Source organism: Benincasa hispida, chromosome 2 (assembly GCF_027475165.1).
Source record: "Benincasa hispida cultivar pf3 chromosome 2, pf3_genome.v1.1, whole genome shotgun sequence".
NCBI lineage: Eukaryota > Viridiplantae > Streptophyta > Magnoliopsida > Cucurbitales > Cucurbitaceae > Benincasa > Benincasa hispida.
The window spans coordinates 63828207-63844618 of NC_143479.1; the positions used below are offsets into that span (position 1 = coordinate 63828207).

A 16412-nucleotide genomic window follows, 5' to 3' on the forward strand; every position below is an offset into this window, starting at 1 on the left:
GCTAAGAATAGCTCTCTTTACTCTCGCTCTCTCCAAGTTTCCTTCAATCTCGCTCTCCAATTCTTCCTTCGATCACGCAGCTCCCTTCTCAGAATCTCGTTTTCTCCAGTTTTCTCGCTGGTGTGGCTCTCGCTCTCTTATTCATTATCTTTTGGATAATGAATAAGTTTCCAATTTCCAATTTATTTATTATTATTATTATTATTTTTATTTTTTCTAAATTTCCACCCCTTTAAATAAAATTTCATCCTGCTTATTATTTGATATTTAATTTCCTGTATGCATACAGCTCTGGGTCGTTACAGTATGTCCTTGTTGCTTGTCAACGTCCTTAGTCTCTTGCTCAAGACCAATGCAACTAACCTTATAAACCTTATGTACCCAAGCCTTAGCAACGCAAGATGTTTCACTATGCGTCCACCATGGCTTGTCTCATCACCGCATAGCTCATCATCTAGTACTACTGCCGCATAGCACCATTGCATAACATTGCTGCATAGCACCATTGCATAGTGTTGCCGCATAGTACCATCGCATAGTGTTGTTGCATAGCACCATCACATAGTGTTGTCGCATAACTCTTGCTCATCGTGTAGCGCTGATGCCCATCGTCTAGCGAAGCTCGACTATTGTCTAGTGCTATCGTTTAGCGCTATCTCCTAGCTTCCACGCTTATCGTCAAGTGCATACACTGATCGTTTAGTACTTTGTCTATCATATAGCCCGATTGTCCAGTGCCCGCCTATAAGATCGCCGACCTCATCGTGTAGCTCCCCGCTTTACTACACGATCGTCTAGTGCCGCCTACACGATCGCCTACCTCATCTTGTAGCTCCATTCACTTACTAAATGATCCTATTCCTCATCGTGTAGCGCTGCTCATTTGATACATGATCATATACTTCATCGTGTATCACTGCTTATTTGTTACACGATCAACCAGTGCACGCCACTCCAACGCCCAGTGCCCATGTCTGTGCAACTTGAGGCTGCCGCATGCTTTGTTAAACTTTCAAGGCATTTGCTGCCGCATGCTTGTCAACACTTAGCCTTCCTCTAGGCCATACTTTAGCCTCTTTCAACGCCCAAATAACCTCTCAAATATTCATGGCCAATGCATGGCATAACACCAACGCTTAACACAAGTGCGACGCATTGTCTAATACTTAACTACTTTTCCTAGCCTCCAACGCATAGTTCTGTTTTGATTCATACTTTACCAAATTTTCACTAGTTAGGGCTTATTTCAAAGCTACTAAATTTTCACTAGTTAAGACTTATTTCAAAGCTACTAAAGAAATCTATTTTAACACTTAGAAATTTCCTTCACTTCAACATAGGATTTAACTTTCATTTAGTTAATCCCTTTTATTTCCTGCTTAAGTAGGGAAAATGGATATTCAGGTTTCACAATGCAGGATTTTATCGACGTTTTGTGAAGGACTTTTCGAAGATTGCGCGACCATTGAATGCATTGCTAGAGGCAGAAAGAATGTTTGACTTTGATGAACAATGCCTCAACGCATTCAAGACACTAAAGAACACATTAATAATAGCACTGTGTTAGTCACACCAAACTGGACGAAGCCATTTGAATTGATGTGCGACGCAAGCGGTTATGCGATGGGGGCGGTGCTGGCACAAAAGAAGAAAACAATGCTACACCTCATCGCATATGCAAGTAGAACCTTGAACCCTGCCCAAACAAATTATACTACCATAGAAAAATAACTGCTTACGGTGATCTTTGCGCTGGAGAAATTCAAAGCTTACTTGCTGGGATCCAAAGTGATCGTTCACACTGACCACTCGACAACCAAATATTTGATGACAAAGAAAGATGCAATGCCAAGGTTAATTCGATGGGTTCTCCTCCTTCAAGAATTCAACATGGAAATCATTGATCGCATGGGGACGGAGAACCAGGTTGTAGACTATTTATCAAGATTAGAAAATCCGAAAGTCAATCGCAACCAGTCCGAGGTGAACGCAACTTTCCCATATGAACAGTTTTTTAAAATTGAAGAGCTACCATGGTATGCAGACGTGGTCAATTTTCTGGTTTATGAACAATTTCTTGAGAACTACACAACCCACTAAAAGAGGTAGCTCAGAACGAATGTAAATCAAATTATTGGGACGAGCCAAATCTTTACAAGAGTGGGTCTGATCAGATTTTGCGCTTATGCTTACTAGAAGCTGCTCACCAGCGCATACTATCTCAATGCCATGACTCGCCATATGGTGGACATTTTGGAGGCCAACGCACAGCAGCAAAGGTGTTGCAAAGTGGATATTTTTGGCCAACTTTATTCAAGGACACAAGAGACTACTCAATGAAATGCGACCGGTGCCAACGCACGGGCAACATTTCATGGAAGAATGCGATGCCCATGAATATCATCTTAGAATTGGAGCTATTCGACGTATGGGGCATAGACTTTATGGGACCATTTCCACCATCCAATGGTCACAAATACATTCTATTAGCTATCAATTATGTTTCAAAATGGGTAGAAGTGGTATCGTGCGTCGCAAGCGATGCGGCAATAGTCTTCAAGTTCTTGAGGAAAAATATTTTCACTCGTTTTGGCACTCCACGTGCCATAATAAGTGATGAAGGCTCTCACTTTGTTAATAACATCATCAACAAATTGCTGCTCAAGTATAATATCCACCATAAGGTAGCCACCGCATACCATCCACAAATAAATGGTCAAGTTGAAGTGTCCAATAGGGAAATCAAGCTGATATTAGAGAAGGTGGTGAAGCCTTCATGCAAGGATTAGGCAATGAAGCTGAACGATGCCTTGTGGGCATACAGGACCACCTATAAAACACCTATAGGCATGTCCTTGTATGCGCTGGTGTTTGGAAAGGCATGCCACTTATCGCTTGAATTGGAGCATAAAGCAATGTGGGTAGTGAAAAAGCTCAATTTTGATTTAAAGATCGCAGGGGAGGCAAGGAAACTTCAGTTGGTCAAGCTTGATGAATGGAGAACTCAAGCATATGAGAATGCCAAAATCTACAAGAAACGCGCAAAACGTTGGCATGACAAACAACTATGCTAGAAGAATCTCCAAGTCGGACAGAAGGTCTTGTTGTGCAATTCTCGGCTACAACTTTTTCCCAGAAAGTTAAAATCACGATGGTCTGGTCCATTTATAATCAAAGAGGTATTCCCGCATAGAGCGTTTGAGTTATCTAATGAGGACGGGACCAACACATTCAAAGTCAATTGGAAAAGAGTCAAAATATATCACGGAGAAGACTTGCATCGCGAGAAAACCTCTGTGGACCTGAGGAATTTCGACTAAAGAAGAAGTGGGTAGTCCCTGCACAATCTTACAATTCAAACTCATTAGGGACGCAATATTTTTGAAGTATCCTTTGAAATCTTCAGTTCATGAACTCAATCTACCTTTTGATATCCTTTATCATTTTTATATTCTTTTTGCATAAACAAATAATAAAAAAGTAAAAAAAAAAATTACTCTGTCTTTTATATTTTTTACCCTTTCGATGTTTTTTTGCAACGATCGTGGTGAACGATTGTGGGGGAGCTAGATAACTGAAAAATGCGACTAGTTCATTCCGCTATCATAATCGAAGAAATTGGCTCACCGCAAAGAAGGATGCGATCATAGATGATGTGGGCAACAGAGCAAATTTGGGGGTTGTATCTTTCCTTGACTCTGTTTATTCCAAATTTTGCATTCTTGTATCTCATTTTTAACTTTGATAATTTTATCATCGCATCTCTTTAGTTGGTGCAATCATTAAATATTGATTACTTTTGTTAGTCACCGCACCGTTTTTCGTACCAATTATGATTCCAATGATGAAACACATGCCTTTATTTCTCATCACATGTACTAGAACCAACTTAATTTTAGGACAGTCAATTCATGAAATATTTCTAGAAGTTAGTGGTCCACCAACTTTCTTTCAAACTAACTTTTACGAAACTTCCTCAGAGCATCGCATGAATTCTTTCAGTCTTTCAAGAATGAGAACATTGCTGTGTTTAAATTTGAGGGTGACGGTATTTATTTTCAACCTTGCTTGCCTTAGAAATTTCTAAAAAAAAAAATACCATAATGTTGAGATCGGATCCTACTCGTAGTTGGATGTCCGCATGACACCCGTGGAGACAAACCAAAACGAAGGTAGGAATCGTGATCAACGCATAAATAAAGTGATCGCAACTCCGCTGCCAAATAGGCATGAGTCTAGACTGAGAAAGAGTGCCTTGCTCGTAGTTGGATGCTGGCACGACACCCGTGGGGGCAAGCCAAAACGAAGGCTATGCACTTTAATTAGTGCAAGGTCATAGAAAGAATATCTAAACTACGCAAGGATAAAAATCATTTGGAAACACCCTAGTTAAAAAAGTTTTTGAAATAAATCATGCGATGTCCTAGAAACAAGTAAGGTCTTTTTGAAGGTTAAACTTGTGGCTCCTAAGTTTTAGAAATATTTAAGAAGAGACCAGGATAGAAATTAAGGGGATTTTGGTTCATAAGATTTGAATAAGGCACCTCGAGAAATCTAGGTAAGAAAAAGTTGGCTGACTCTCTAAGGGAAAATCTTTAGTTTATGCTTGAGAACATGCATTGTTTTAAATTTAGGGGTGTGATAACGGGCAAAAAATGCACGTTATTAAAATGCAAAGATATAAAACAATGTGGGAATGCGACGATAAAATTTTGCAAAATCGTGTCCAAAAGCATTAAGTTGAGAATATTGCGATCGTATGCACCCATCGCATTAAAGAAACTAATTTTCTTATTTTGTGTAGGAAAATGCATTGGTGCAAAGCAAATTGCGATCCATGAAATTCGGTGCCCGGGCACATTAGAAAATTGCAACCGCAAAGTTATGCGATTGTATGCGCTCGCAAAGATTTGTTCAAGAAGGTGGCCGCATAAAGACGGCACATCGAGGTGAAAGTTTAATAAATCATGATGGGACAGAAAGCTGATGACGATCGAATCTGAATTTAGTTGACAAGCCATTAATGACACACTGTAGCAAGTACATTCAACTTTTCGATGACCATTAATCGGCGCATCAGACAGAGATTTAATGACCTCCCATCATTGCAATCATTTGAGAGAAAAGCTTCTTTACCTTGAACCTCTATAAATACCAAAGGCCGCCATTGATAAACGACTTCTAGTTCCAGTTTTTGCTAGTTCGAAATATACATAGTTCACCATATATAGAGAGATAGATCATAGATAGCCATAGTCTGTAATTCTTATACTTAGAAGGCGGAGGCGAGCGAAGAGAGAAGATGCCGAAAGACCATTCCTGTTAGCTCGAGAGACTGTCGGGAAGCGTTGAGAACGGAGAGAGGGTCGACTCTTGCGAAAGCAAGAACATTCTTTTGGGTAGAGTAGAGTAAAACACAATGTAAAAGCCTCGGGAAGCAAGACATTGCTACCAGGCTCCCTATCCCTACTTTCCATTGGCATTCTTTATTCTAATTTTATTTATAAAATGGAATTTGCATCTCTACATCTGTTCAATCTCTTCACATTATGCATGAGTAACTAAACTTCTGAATGGGTTGAGAAGCACTTAGGTAGCATGACCTAAGATCTTCATTTTATGCGATCATCTTGTCTTATGCATGCGTCCATCACCCTTTAGAGATACTTGAAAGAGTAGTCTAAAGAAAGAACCTAGACTTGAGAAAGTTAGGTTAGAATCTAGGCTTGAGAAAGTCAGATTAGAACCGCATAAGCAAGAGATATAAACTTAGAGATAAGTTCTATTTGCTATCATGCATGGCATGCACCCTAAACATAGGATATGATAGTATGTGGTCGCCTGTGTATGTGTGTATTATTCATCATTGCATGGACAAGAATAGAGGCTTAGATATAAGTCCTACAGACATTATCGTATAGATCGCATGCATCCTAAAATTAGGAACTATAGCATTTGCATTGGGAGATGACATGCTGTTGTATGTGTGTAGCATGATCGCATAACTTGAACGCAATCTTAGGAAGTGTTAGCTAACTCCCTTCTCAACTCGTTCCCCGCATACTCATTGTAACTTCGCTGTCATCAACTCTTTACTCAACTCCATCGCATAGGATTCATACTCTAAACAAACATACCAACCAACTTATTGTTTTTGTCACCGCAAAGGAATCAAAACTTACCGTCGTATATTGTCTCAAGTAGCCCCTGTGTTCGACCCTGGACTTACCAGGAAACCTAGTAGGATTTATACTTGGATTATGCTAGGAAAACTTGCATGTGCAGCGCATACGCCATCATCACAAAATACATCATTATTTCATCACATTCACAAAGCATCAACTCTTCCTAATGTTCTTTGAAGAGATTTCGAGTTATGATCTAAAGAGAAGTCCTTGGCCCTATTTATAGGCATCCAAAGTCTCTCCAAGGCCGACACCTCCTACTTGGCTGCATGTCCAGGTGTCCCCTCTTCCTTATGCCAACATAGCTTCTCTGCCATATCCATCTTGAAGTGTTAGCTTCTCCTTCATCCAGCTCAACCTAATTGGTTTGCAAGCTCCTTAGTGCATCCACCTCCTACTTTGAGTTGTCCTCCTCATGCACACTTCCTTTGCATGAAGTCCACCTCTTACTAACTTAAACTTAACCCTTTCTCGGTTAGCCATCATCAACCCATGGCTTTCTCATCAACGCATTACTTGAGTCATACTAAACTCAAGACATTGTAAGTCCTTGGCCGCATATCCTTCTCTTTCGCATGGCTTACCTTTGGCTCATGCGCTCAACTAGGATTATGACCAACACTCTTCCAATGCATACTATTTGCTCAAGCCTTGTCCTATGCGCCCACATGCCCTCAGATGTCCCTAGCACATAGCACTTCACTAACGTATAACAACCCTTGGGTTAAGCTAGGTCTCAACTCAACGCCTCATGGTGTATCTTACCATCGCCTAGCCTCTTGCTAATGCATCCCTTATGACTAACACTAGTATGTCCTTGTTGCTTGTCAATGCCCTTAGTCTCTTGCTCAAAACAAACACACACTAACCTCATAAGCCTTATGTACTGCTAGCCTTAGTAACACATAGACACTCCACCATGCGCCCACCATGGCTTGTCCTGTCGACTAGCTCATCGCTTAGCTCTTCTGCTCATCGCCTAGCTCATCGTCTAATATTTCAGTCGCTCATCATCCAACGCACAACCATTGCATAGCACCTGCGCCTATCGCATAACACACTACCTACCGCACAACTCTTGCTCCTCGTGTAGATCTCGTTAATGCCCAGAGTGTAGTGCTGACACCCATCATCTAGCACATCACAACTATCATCTAGTGCCCATGCCCATCGTGTAGTGCCAACACCCATCGTCATCGTCTAACACTGATGCCGATCGTGCAGTGCCAACGCTCCATCGCTTAACACTATTGCCCACTGCATAGTACTATCGTTTAGTGCGAGTCTCTGCATCGTCTAGCATCGTATCTTGTTGCACGATCGCTTTCCGCATCGCTGAGCTCCGCGCCTTTGCTACACAATTTCCTACCCCATCGCTTAGCTCTGTGCATTGCCACACGATCGCCTACCTCATCATGTAGCACCGCTCATTTGCTACACGATCGACTACCTCATTATGTAGCGCCACTCATTTGCTACAGGATTATCGAGCATGCACAACCCCAACGCCCAATGCCCATGCTTGCACACACTTGAGGCTGCCGCATGCTTTGCTAACCTTTCAAGACTTTGGCTACCGCATGCTTGTTCACGCATAGCCTTTCCTCTCGGCAACACTTTGGCTTCCTTCAATGCCTAAATAACCTCACAAATGAGCATGGCTAACGCATGGCAACACTAACGCTTAGCACAAGGCCAACACATTGACAAATACTTAGCCATTTTTCTAGCTTCCAATGCATGTGTTATGCTTAGCCAAACTTTTACTAGTTAAGGCTTATCTCAAAGCTACCAAACAATCTATTTAAACATTTAGAATTTCCTTCTTTTTAACATGGGATTTAACTTACACTTAGTTAATTCCCTTAGCAACCTTATTAAGAAGGGAAATTGAAATCCAGGTTTCACAATAAATATTTGAATAAGATTCAATGAGAGTACAAGGTGATGGAGATGAACAGAACGTGAAAATTCAAGAGAAAAATTCTCTCAATCTTTTTCAATTTTCTTTGTACTCCCTCTGCTAAAAACGTTTTGGAGCCCACACATTCATCTCGTCTCTGAAGGAAATCTAAACAGAGATCTCCATGAGCAGTGGAAGTGGATCGTTCCAAATCCCATTGAGAATTAACACAAAAAAATTACAGTCTTAAATGGAAACGAATAGGTTATGCATAAATAGAAATTACAGCATGCTGCAAGAAGATACAAGAGATAGAGTATGTATACCTTTGGAGAACTCTTCTTCAAGTATCCCTCGATCGATTTCCAATGCGTCCAAGCACTCGAATGCAACAAACGGAAAAGCCAACAACACAAACAACTAGATGCACCTCGAACCTAATCGAGTCCAACTCGATCCATGAACTGAACAGGAACACCACTACAAGTATTACCTTTGTATTCTCGGTGTGAGAATCCATGAGTTGTGGGCTCTGTATGATCTTGGATTGAGGAAACCAGGAGGTAGACAATCAAGCAAGTGGGAGAAGAACACGGTCTATCGTATAAACAATGTACTCGATCGTTTAGAAGATGAAGCCTATCGTATAGACTTTGCTACTCGATCGTGTAGCAGCGATCAATGAGTAACTATCATATAGTCAACTCATAGCTTGATTGTGTATGCTCTGAATGCTATCGTTTAGTAAAAACACTTTTTACATGATAGTCTTTTCCGTGAGATTTTTCTGTCACACCCCCTCCCAGATTACCCTTTTATTCTGGAAGAGGATATGACCATGGTAGTTACTAGCCCTACTGCCAGCACCCACCTCCCAAGCCTTCTAATCTAAATACCAACCTGATGAAAACATTAGTAATATATGCATACAATAAACCTCCCTTAAAGTTCTACAAAGATTACATAAATACATGCATACAGCCAAGACATTACATTTACAGAAAAATATTCACAGATGGACCAAACATTCCTAAAGAAGCCCTAGTCCCTCTCGAAACATGTGTACATAAACAGATCATCAACCTAAGTCTTCTTAATAAGCCGAGTCTTTCAGTGGCAAGCAGTAGCAGGAATCAACCTTGAGGAAACTGATCACTACCTGAGAAGAAAAAACACAGAGGTTTCGTGAGCTTAAAGCCCAGTGAGTGACTATAAAATCGTATAACATTATGCATCACATTATTATAAACATGTAAATATATTAATGAGTGTTTCAAGAAATTGTCTCTAAATTTAGCTTTAAACCATTCTTAGATATCATCAAACATCATTATTCCCTAGTTGAGAACAAGCCTAAATGCTCTAGCTCCCAAGGTTTATTACTGACCAAGAGACCCATATTTCGGCCTCTCATTCAGAACTGCCTACGTGCACGTGGCCATACTAAGTACCGTCATACCTTAGGTACTTCCGCTCAGATACCTTCTCAAATCTGTCCTTCAGTATCGAGCTACTAAGATACCTTCTCAAATGTCCTTCGGTATCAAGTTTGTAGGTACCTTCTCAAATGTCCTTCGGTACTGGGGTATTTGGTATCATTAAGTTAAGTTCTGTTGCCTACCATCTACACAAGAACTCATTCTCTCATTGCCTTCCTAGAATTTAACACTAGAACTTAACTGTTGAAATGACTAAATAACATACCTTGGCCCGTGCTACGCATATACAAGCCGTGGAACATGCATTAAGTTATTCTCCATCTATTTGTTGCTTGAGGAAGTATAAATTCATCACTAATGTCACTGTAACTTACTTGATCTTATAAGCATAGGTACTGGAGACATTAATTCACTTAGTCACTCACTGTTCATCAAGCTCTTAATGGTTTATACGCCTCTCCTAGTTCTTCTTGGCCTGAAAGGACATAATTTCCGGTTAAACTACTTAGAATTCTTAGTAAAATACCTTAATTAATTCATTTATTAAAGGAACTTTCATCCACACAGACAGCTTTACTGGCGAGATCCTCCTGAGCGAGGTTAGTGAGATCCTCTAGAGCGATGCTAGCGAGATCCTCTAGAGCGATACCAGCGAGATCCTCTAGAGCGAGATCAAGCTTTTCCTGGCAAATTTTCATCCTAGCGATACTCACCCCAATTCCTGGCGAGATTTTCTTTTAGAGTGAGATTGGCATGATCCTCTAGAGCGAGATCAGCGAGATTTCCTCTATAGGTGAGATCCTCATCCCCACATCTCGCTATAACTCCCACGGTGAACTGGTTGTTTGTTCAACCCAAGCAGCTGTCTGCTTATGCACCGTTTCCCTGCTACAACTTTAAAAATTCATAACTCGAAATTTAGATCTTTTTTCAAGAAACTTCCTTCTACAAAATTTTTAGAATTGAGTCAGCTTTCTTACCTTAAAATTTCAGCCAAGAATACGTTATGCCTCCTCTCCCAAGGTTCTGCCTCCTCTATTCTTTCATCACTTCTTGTTCTTCTCCTTGTGCAACCTTCCTCTGGCAAGACAACCTCGCAAACTAGCTTCTCTCAGTTTTCGAATGGCACTGATTTCACTAAATTTGCTCATGTCAATTGCGGAAACCACGCTTTTGAAGTTCTTTTTCCAAAAACTTCCCACCACCTCCAGAGTTCAAGGATTAACTGCCACGTCACCCCTCATTTAGTATGTTTTTCCTTCCCTTCCATCATAACTCCTATAGACAAACAAGAATTGCTACTTAATAAATTTATAATATGACATTCCTTTGGCTAAACATGCTTATCTAGGAAACCTAGAGTTCGGGGTTTACAATCATTCCCCCTAAAAGAAATTTCGTCCTCGAAATTTACCTGATATGTCATTTGAAAAGTTGAGGATATCTCTTTCTCATTTGCTCTTCAGGTTCCCAGTTAGCTTCCTCAATTCCATGGTTATGCCATAGCACCTTTACCAAAGGAATCGTCTTATTTCTGAGTACCTGGTCTTTCCTGTACAAAATCTCGATGGCCTCTTCCTCGTAAGATAAATCTTCTTTGAGCTGTACCGGTTGTGTTACTAGTATGTGCATAGAATCAGGCACATATTTCCTTAGCATCGACATATGAAATACGTCGTGAATACGAGCTAGCTCCATCGGCAACTGCAACCTATAAGCTACTGGACCAACCCGTTCCACAATTTCATATGGTTCGATATATCGTGGACATAACTTCCCTTTTCTCCCAAACCGAAGAATTCCTTTCCATGGGGATAGCCGAAAAAATACCCATTCTCCGACTTCAAATTCTAGTTCTCTTTTTCGCTTATCAGCGTAGCTCTTCTGTCTATCGCGAGCCACCTTAAGATTATCCCTGATAAGTTTCACATTCTCTATTGTTTGTTGAACTAATTCTGGACCCAATAATTGTCGTTCTCCGACTTCGTTCCAGCATACTGGGGTCCTGCAAGGTCGACCGTACAATGCTTTATAGGGAGCCATTCTGATACTAGAATAGTAGCTATTGTTGTAGGAAAATTCAATCAACGATAAGTGTGTATCCTAACTTCCTTTGAATTGTAGTACACAAGCTCCTGGTGAAAGATGCCTCTTCTTTTCATTTATTACGGTTCTTTTTTCACGAGTATTGTAATTTGAATAGTCTTAGTACTTCAAAAAAATTGATTTCTTTTTTTTTCAAAAAGAAATCGAAGATTAGTCTTGTTCCTATACAATTCTTATGTATGTGAATACGAATCCATTTTCCTTTTTCTACGTAATCAATCTTCTCATATACGATTAACTTCTTATAGGGACCTTTTTTAGCGAATATATTTCTATGGAAAAATAGAACATCTTGTCAAAGTGTTTGCTAATTATTTTTCGTCTATCTTACGGGTCTTCAAGGATCCTTTCATGCATTATGTTCGATATCAAGGAAAATCTATTCTGGTTTCAAAAGATACAATCTTCCAGTGTCTGTATAGTTCTTTCCGACTGTCCATCTATTTGTGGATGAAAAGCCGTACTGAAATGCAATTTAGTGCCCATAGCCTTTTGTAAATTAGGCCAAAATTTTGATGTAAACTCCGAGTCTCGATCTGACACTATTGACACTGGGGCTCCATATTGACTGATTATTCTATCCACATAAATCTTAGCTAGACGGTCTAGTGTAAAAGTAACTTTTACTGTATGAACTTGGCCGTTTTGGTTAGTCTATCGACTATTACCCAAATGCTATCAAATCCTGAGGGTGTCTTAGGCAATCCAAATAGAAAGTCCATTGTCACATGCTCCCACTTCCACTCAGGCACTGGAAGTGGATTGAGTAATCCTGCTGGTCTTTGTCTCTCAGGTTTTACTTGTTGACAGAATATACACCGATCCACATATTCTTCATCCCAGGCCACCAGTAAGATTTCTTCAAATTTCTATACATCTTGGTGCAATATCCGGTCCACATATTTTTACTTGATAGTCTTTTTCGTGATATTTTTCTGTCACACCCCCTCCCAGATTACCTTTTTATTCTAGAAGAGGATATGACCGTGGTAGTTACTAGCCCTACTACCAGCACCCACCTCCCAAGCCTTCTAATCTAAATACCAACCTGATGAAAACATTAGTAATATATGCATACAACAAACCTCCCTTAAGGTTCTACAAAGATTACATAAATACATGCATACAACCAAGACATTACATTTACAGAAAAATATTCACAGATGGCCCAAACATTCCTAAGGAAGCTCTAGTCCCTCTCGAAACATGTGTACATAAACAGATCATCAACCTAAGTCTTCTTAATAAGCCGAGTCTTTCAGTGGCAAGCAGTAGCAGGAATCAACCTTGAGGAAACTGACCGCTACCTAAGAAGGGAAAACACAGAGGTTAAAGCCCAGTGAGTGACTATAAAATCGTATAATATTATGCACCACATTACTATAAACATGTAAATATATTAATGAGTGTTTCAAGCAATTGTTTTTAAATGTAGCTTTAAACCATTCTTAAATATCATCAAATATCATTATTCCCTAGTTGAGAACAAGCCTAAATACTCTAGCTCCCAACGCTTATTACTGACCAAGAGACCCATATTTCGGCCTCTCATTCAGAACTGCCTACATGCACATGGCCATACTAAGTACTGTCATACCTTTGGTACTTCTGCTTAGATACCTTTTCAAATATGTCCTTCAATATCAAGCTACTAAGATACCTTCTCAAATGTCCTTCGGTATCAAGTTGGTAGGTACCTTCTTAAATGTCCTTCGGTACCGAGGTATTTGGTATCATTAAGTTAAGTTCTGTTGCCTACCATCTACACAAGAACTCATTCTCTCATTGCCTTCCTTTAGGAAGAATATTTAACACTAGAGCGAGATTGACAAGATTCTCTAGAGCGAGATCAGCGAGATTTCCTCTATAGGCGAGATCCTCATCCCCACATCTTGCTATAACTCCCACGGTGAACTGGTTCTTTGTTCAACCCAAGCAGCTGTCTGCTTATGCACTGTTTCCCTGTTACAATTTTAAAAATTCATAACTCGAAATTCATAGCTCTTTTCAAGAAACTTCCTTCTACAAACTTATTTAGAATTGAGTCACTTTCTTTCCTTAAAGTTTCAGCCAAGAATTTCTTCTAGTTTTGCTTGGAACTTCCAATCTTCACCTCGGGCCTTGATTAACCCAAGGTTCTGCCTCCTCTATCTTTTCTTCACTTCTTATTCTTCTCCTTGTGCAATCTTCCTCCGACAAGACAACCTCGCAAACTAGCTTCTCTCAGTTTTCGAATGTCACTGATTTCACTAAATTTGCTCATGTCAATTGCCGAAACTACGATTTTGAATTTCATCTTCCAAAAACTTCCCGCCGCCTTCAGAGTTCAAGGATTAACTGCCGCGTCACCCCTCATTTAGTATGTTTTTTCTTCCCTTCCATCATAACTCCTATAGATAAACATGAATTGCTACTTAATAAATTTATAATATGACATTCTTTTGGCTAAACATGCTTATCTAGGAAACCTAGAATTCAGAGTTTACATTTTCGAATGAATCAACTTCTAATTTTGGAAAATAATTTTCTTTTTTATCTCACGGTTACCATAAAACTTCTAATAACCTCCCACTCAATCGAGTTATTAGAGAAAAAGAATAAATTATCATATAATTAATATATTATAAATAAATATGATACAAACTTATCATATTATATTTATAATCTATAGTTTTAATATTTCATCATATGAAACATATAAACCATAGTTCTTTTTGTATTTTATGATATTTAATATGAATCATATTTATATTAATTCCTCTAATTAATGTATCTAATACATCATATCAATTATATCACATATAATTGAATTTTCTCTTGTTAATTTGAGCACTTCAAATCAACCCAAAATCAAATTCTCAACTTGAACCCATTGAGCTACCAAAGGGACCTCATGGACCTCTAGAAAAGTGAGTGAGTGTTAGAGAATAAAAAGTGTTCATCTTTATTCTTTCTTCAATAAAATTTTATTTCTTCCAAGATTGTCTCTCTTCCTTCTGTACCAAATTCTTCAACAGAGAATTGATGTTAGTGTAATATGGAGTATGCGACCAACTTTGGTTCACTGCCAAAGGAGCATTTCATTTCCATTCCATTGAACTCATTGACAAATGGTCTAGTAGGGAATGATTCGTGTATATAATAATACATTTTGATGTGGCATGCAGAACATGATCATCATTGTTGGTTTTGATGGATGATTGGGTTCTCATTGGGATACATTTTGGCTATGTTACATGGTTTTTGTTACAGAAAGAACTGAAGACAAGAATCGAAGTTGCAGGCAGTTGAATGTTGTCGTCTTCTTTCTGTTATGTTGTTGTAACCACCAGAGCTTCTTCGTTGACCATGAGTGCCTGTATAAAAAGAAAACGAATGTGAGAATAACATACGAGAGAGAGAAAAGGCATTTGTTCTATAATAAGTTTGAAGAAGAACTAATAAAAGAGACCCTCCCGATTTGCACAGTAGATGTAAGCCTTTGGTCGAACCACTTAAATACTTGTGTTCTTTCTTTCTTACTCTACGATCGTCTTGCATTTACTTAAGTATCGTGTATACGATCATTCAGTTCCTATCATATTGTTTACACGATCGTTTAGCTCTGCATCGCATCGTCTATACGATTGTCTAGTTTCTAAGCTATCATCTATACAATCGTTTAACTCCACTCAATTGTCGTCTGAGACAACAGTTTAGAGTATTATTATAAATCCTTTGTGTTCTTAGGCCATCGCTATTTATGAGAGCCTTCGCTTGGTGAATGATTGAAGCTACCTCGGGTTTTAGTACGTCGGATTCTTTGGTTGTAATTTAGATGATTAATGGCACTACTAATTCTCATGTGGAAGTGGCTAATGTTAGGAAGATGGTTCACTCGGTCACTTTTCAGTATGTGCCTCGTTCGCAGCCCATGTTAGCTGGCGTGGAATTTCCAAATTGAGTGTGTTGTGACTTAATTGTTTCCCTCCTTGGGTTGCCTTGTGGTTGTTGTTAATGTTCACTTGTTCTAAGAGAAAAGAAAAACTCTGACTTTTAGTGTACACTAATTATAGTTCTGATATCCATAAAATATTTAGCATCTAAAATCAACATGGATATCATTAAAAGCTAAGGGCCCTTTGATAAATTCCTATCTCTTGTTTTCTAGTTTTTAAGAACTACAAACAGGAATACGTTTGATAAATATTTTTATTTTTCGTTTCTTAGAAAACGAAACAAAAACAGAAACTTGTTTGATAATCATTTCTTTTTTCTCGATTCTTGTATTTTTGTCCATAAATTTTCTCATATTTTATAGTTTAAATATAATTTAATTATATAAAATAAAATATTATAGCATATATTAAAATATAAAAAATAATTATAAAACATTTACATTATTTTTTAAAAAAATAAAATATTTACATTATTAAATACACATAAGTCCCAATGAAAAATTAATAAGTATAATACAATTGTTTTCATCATTCATATGTCGCCAAAATTTAACCGATTTCAAATGTACTAAAAATAATAATTTAAAATTTAAAATAATATATGTACATTCATATTGTAAAATTTAAAATTCAAAATTCAAAATTTAAAAAGTATAAAATAATAATTTGTTGGTGTAAATATTGAAAAATTAAAAATTTAAAGAAGTAACTTATAAACGTCTTTAAAAAAGGAAAATAAAAAGAAAGAAATTGTGGTAAAAGAAAGAAAATATACCACAGTTTATATAGAAAAGAAAGAAATAGAAAAAAATGACTTACCTAAGATTCTAACACAAGACAA

At 38.4% G+C, this 16412-nt stretch overlaps 1 protein-coding gene across 1 annotated transcript; it reads right to left on the reverse strand.

The window, feature by feature from the left end:
* Positions 1-10949: 10949 nt before the first annotated feature.
* Positions 10950-11570, reverse strand: LOC150038073 (uncharacterized). The gene has a single exon (XM_090311130.1). It carries the CDS (start codon positions 11568-11570, stop codon positions 10950-10952), a length of 621 nt encoding a protein of 206 aa, XP_090167256.1.
* Positions 11571-16412: the final 4842 nt, after the last annotated feature.

What these genes read in the sequence shown, in the direction of transcription:
- LOC150038073 (XM_090311130.1), bottom strand. Translation starts at nt 11,570, where the DNA reads ATGGCTCCCTATAAAGCATTGTACGGTCGACCTTGCAGGACCCCAGTA.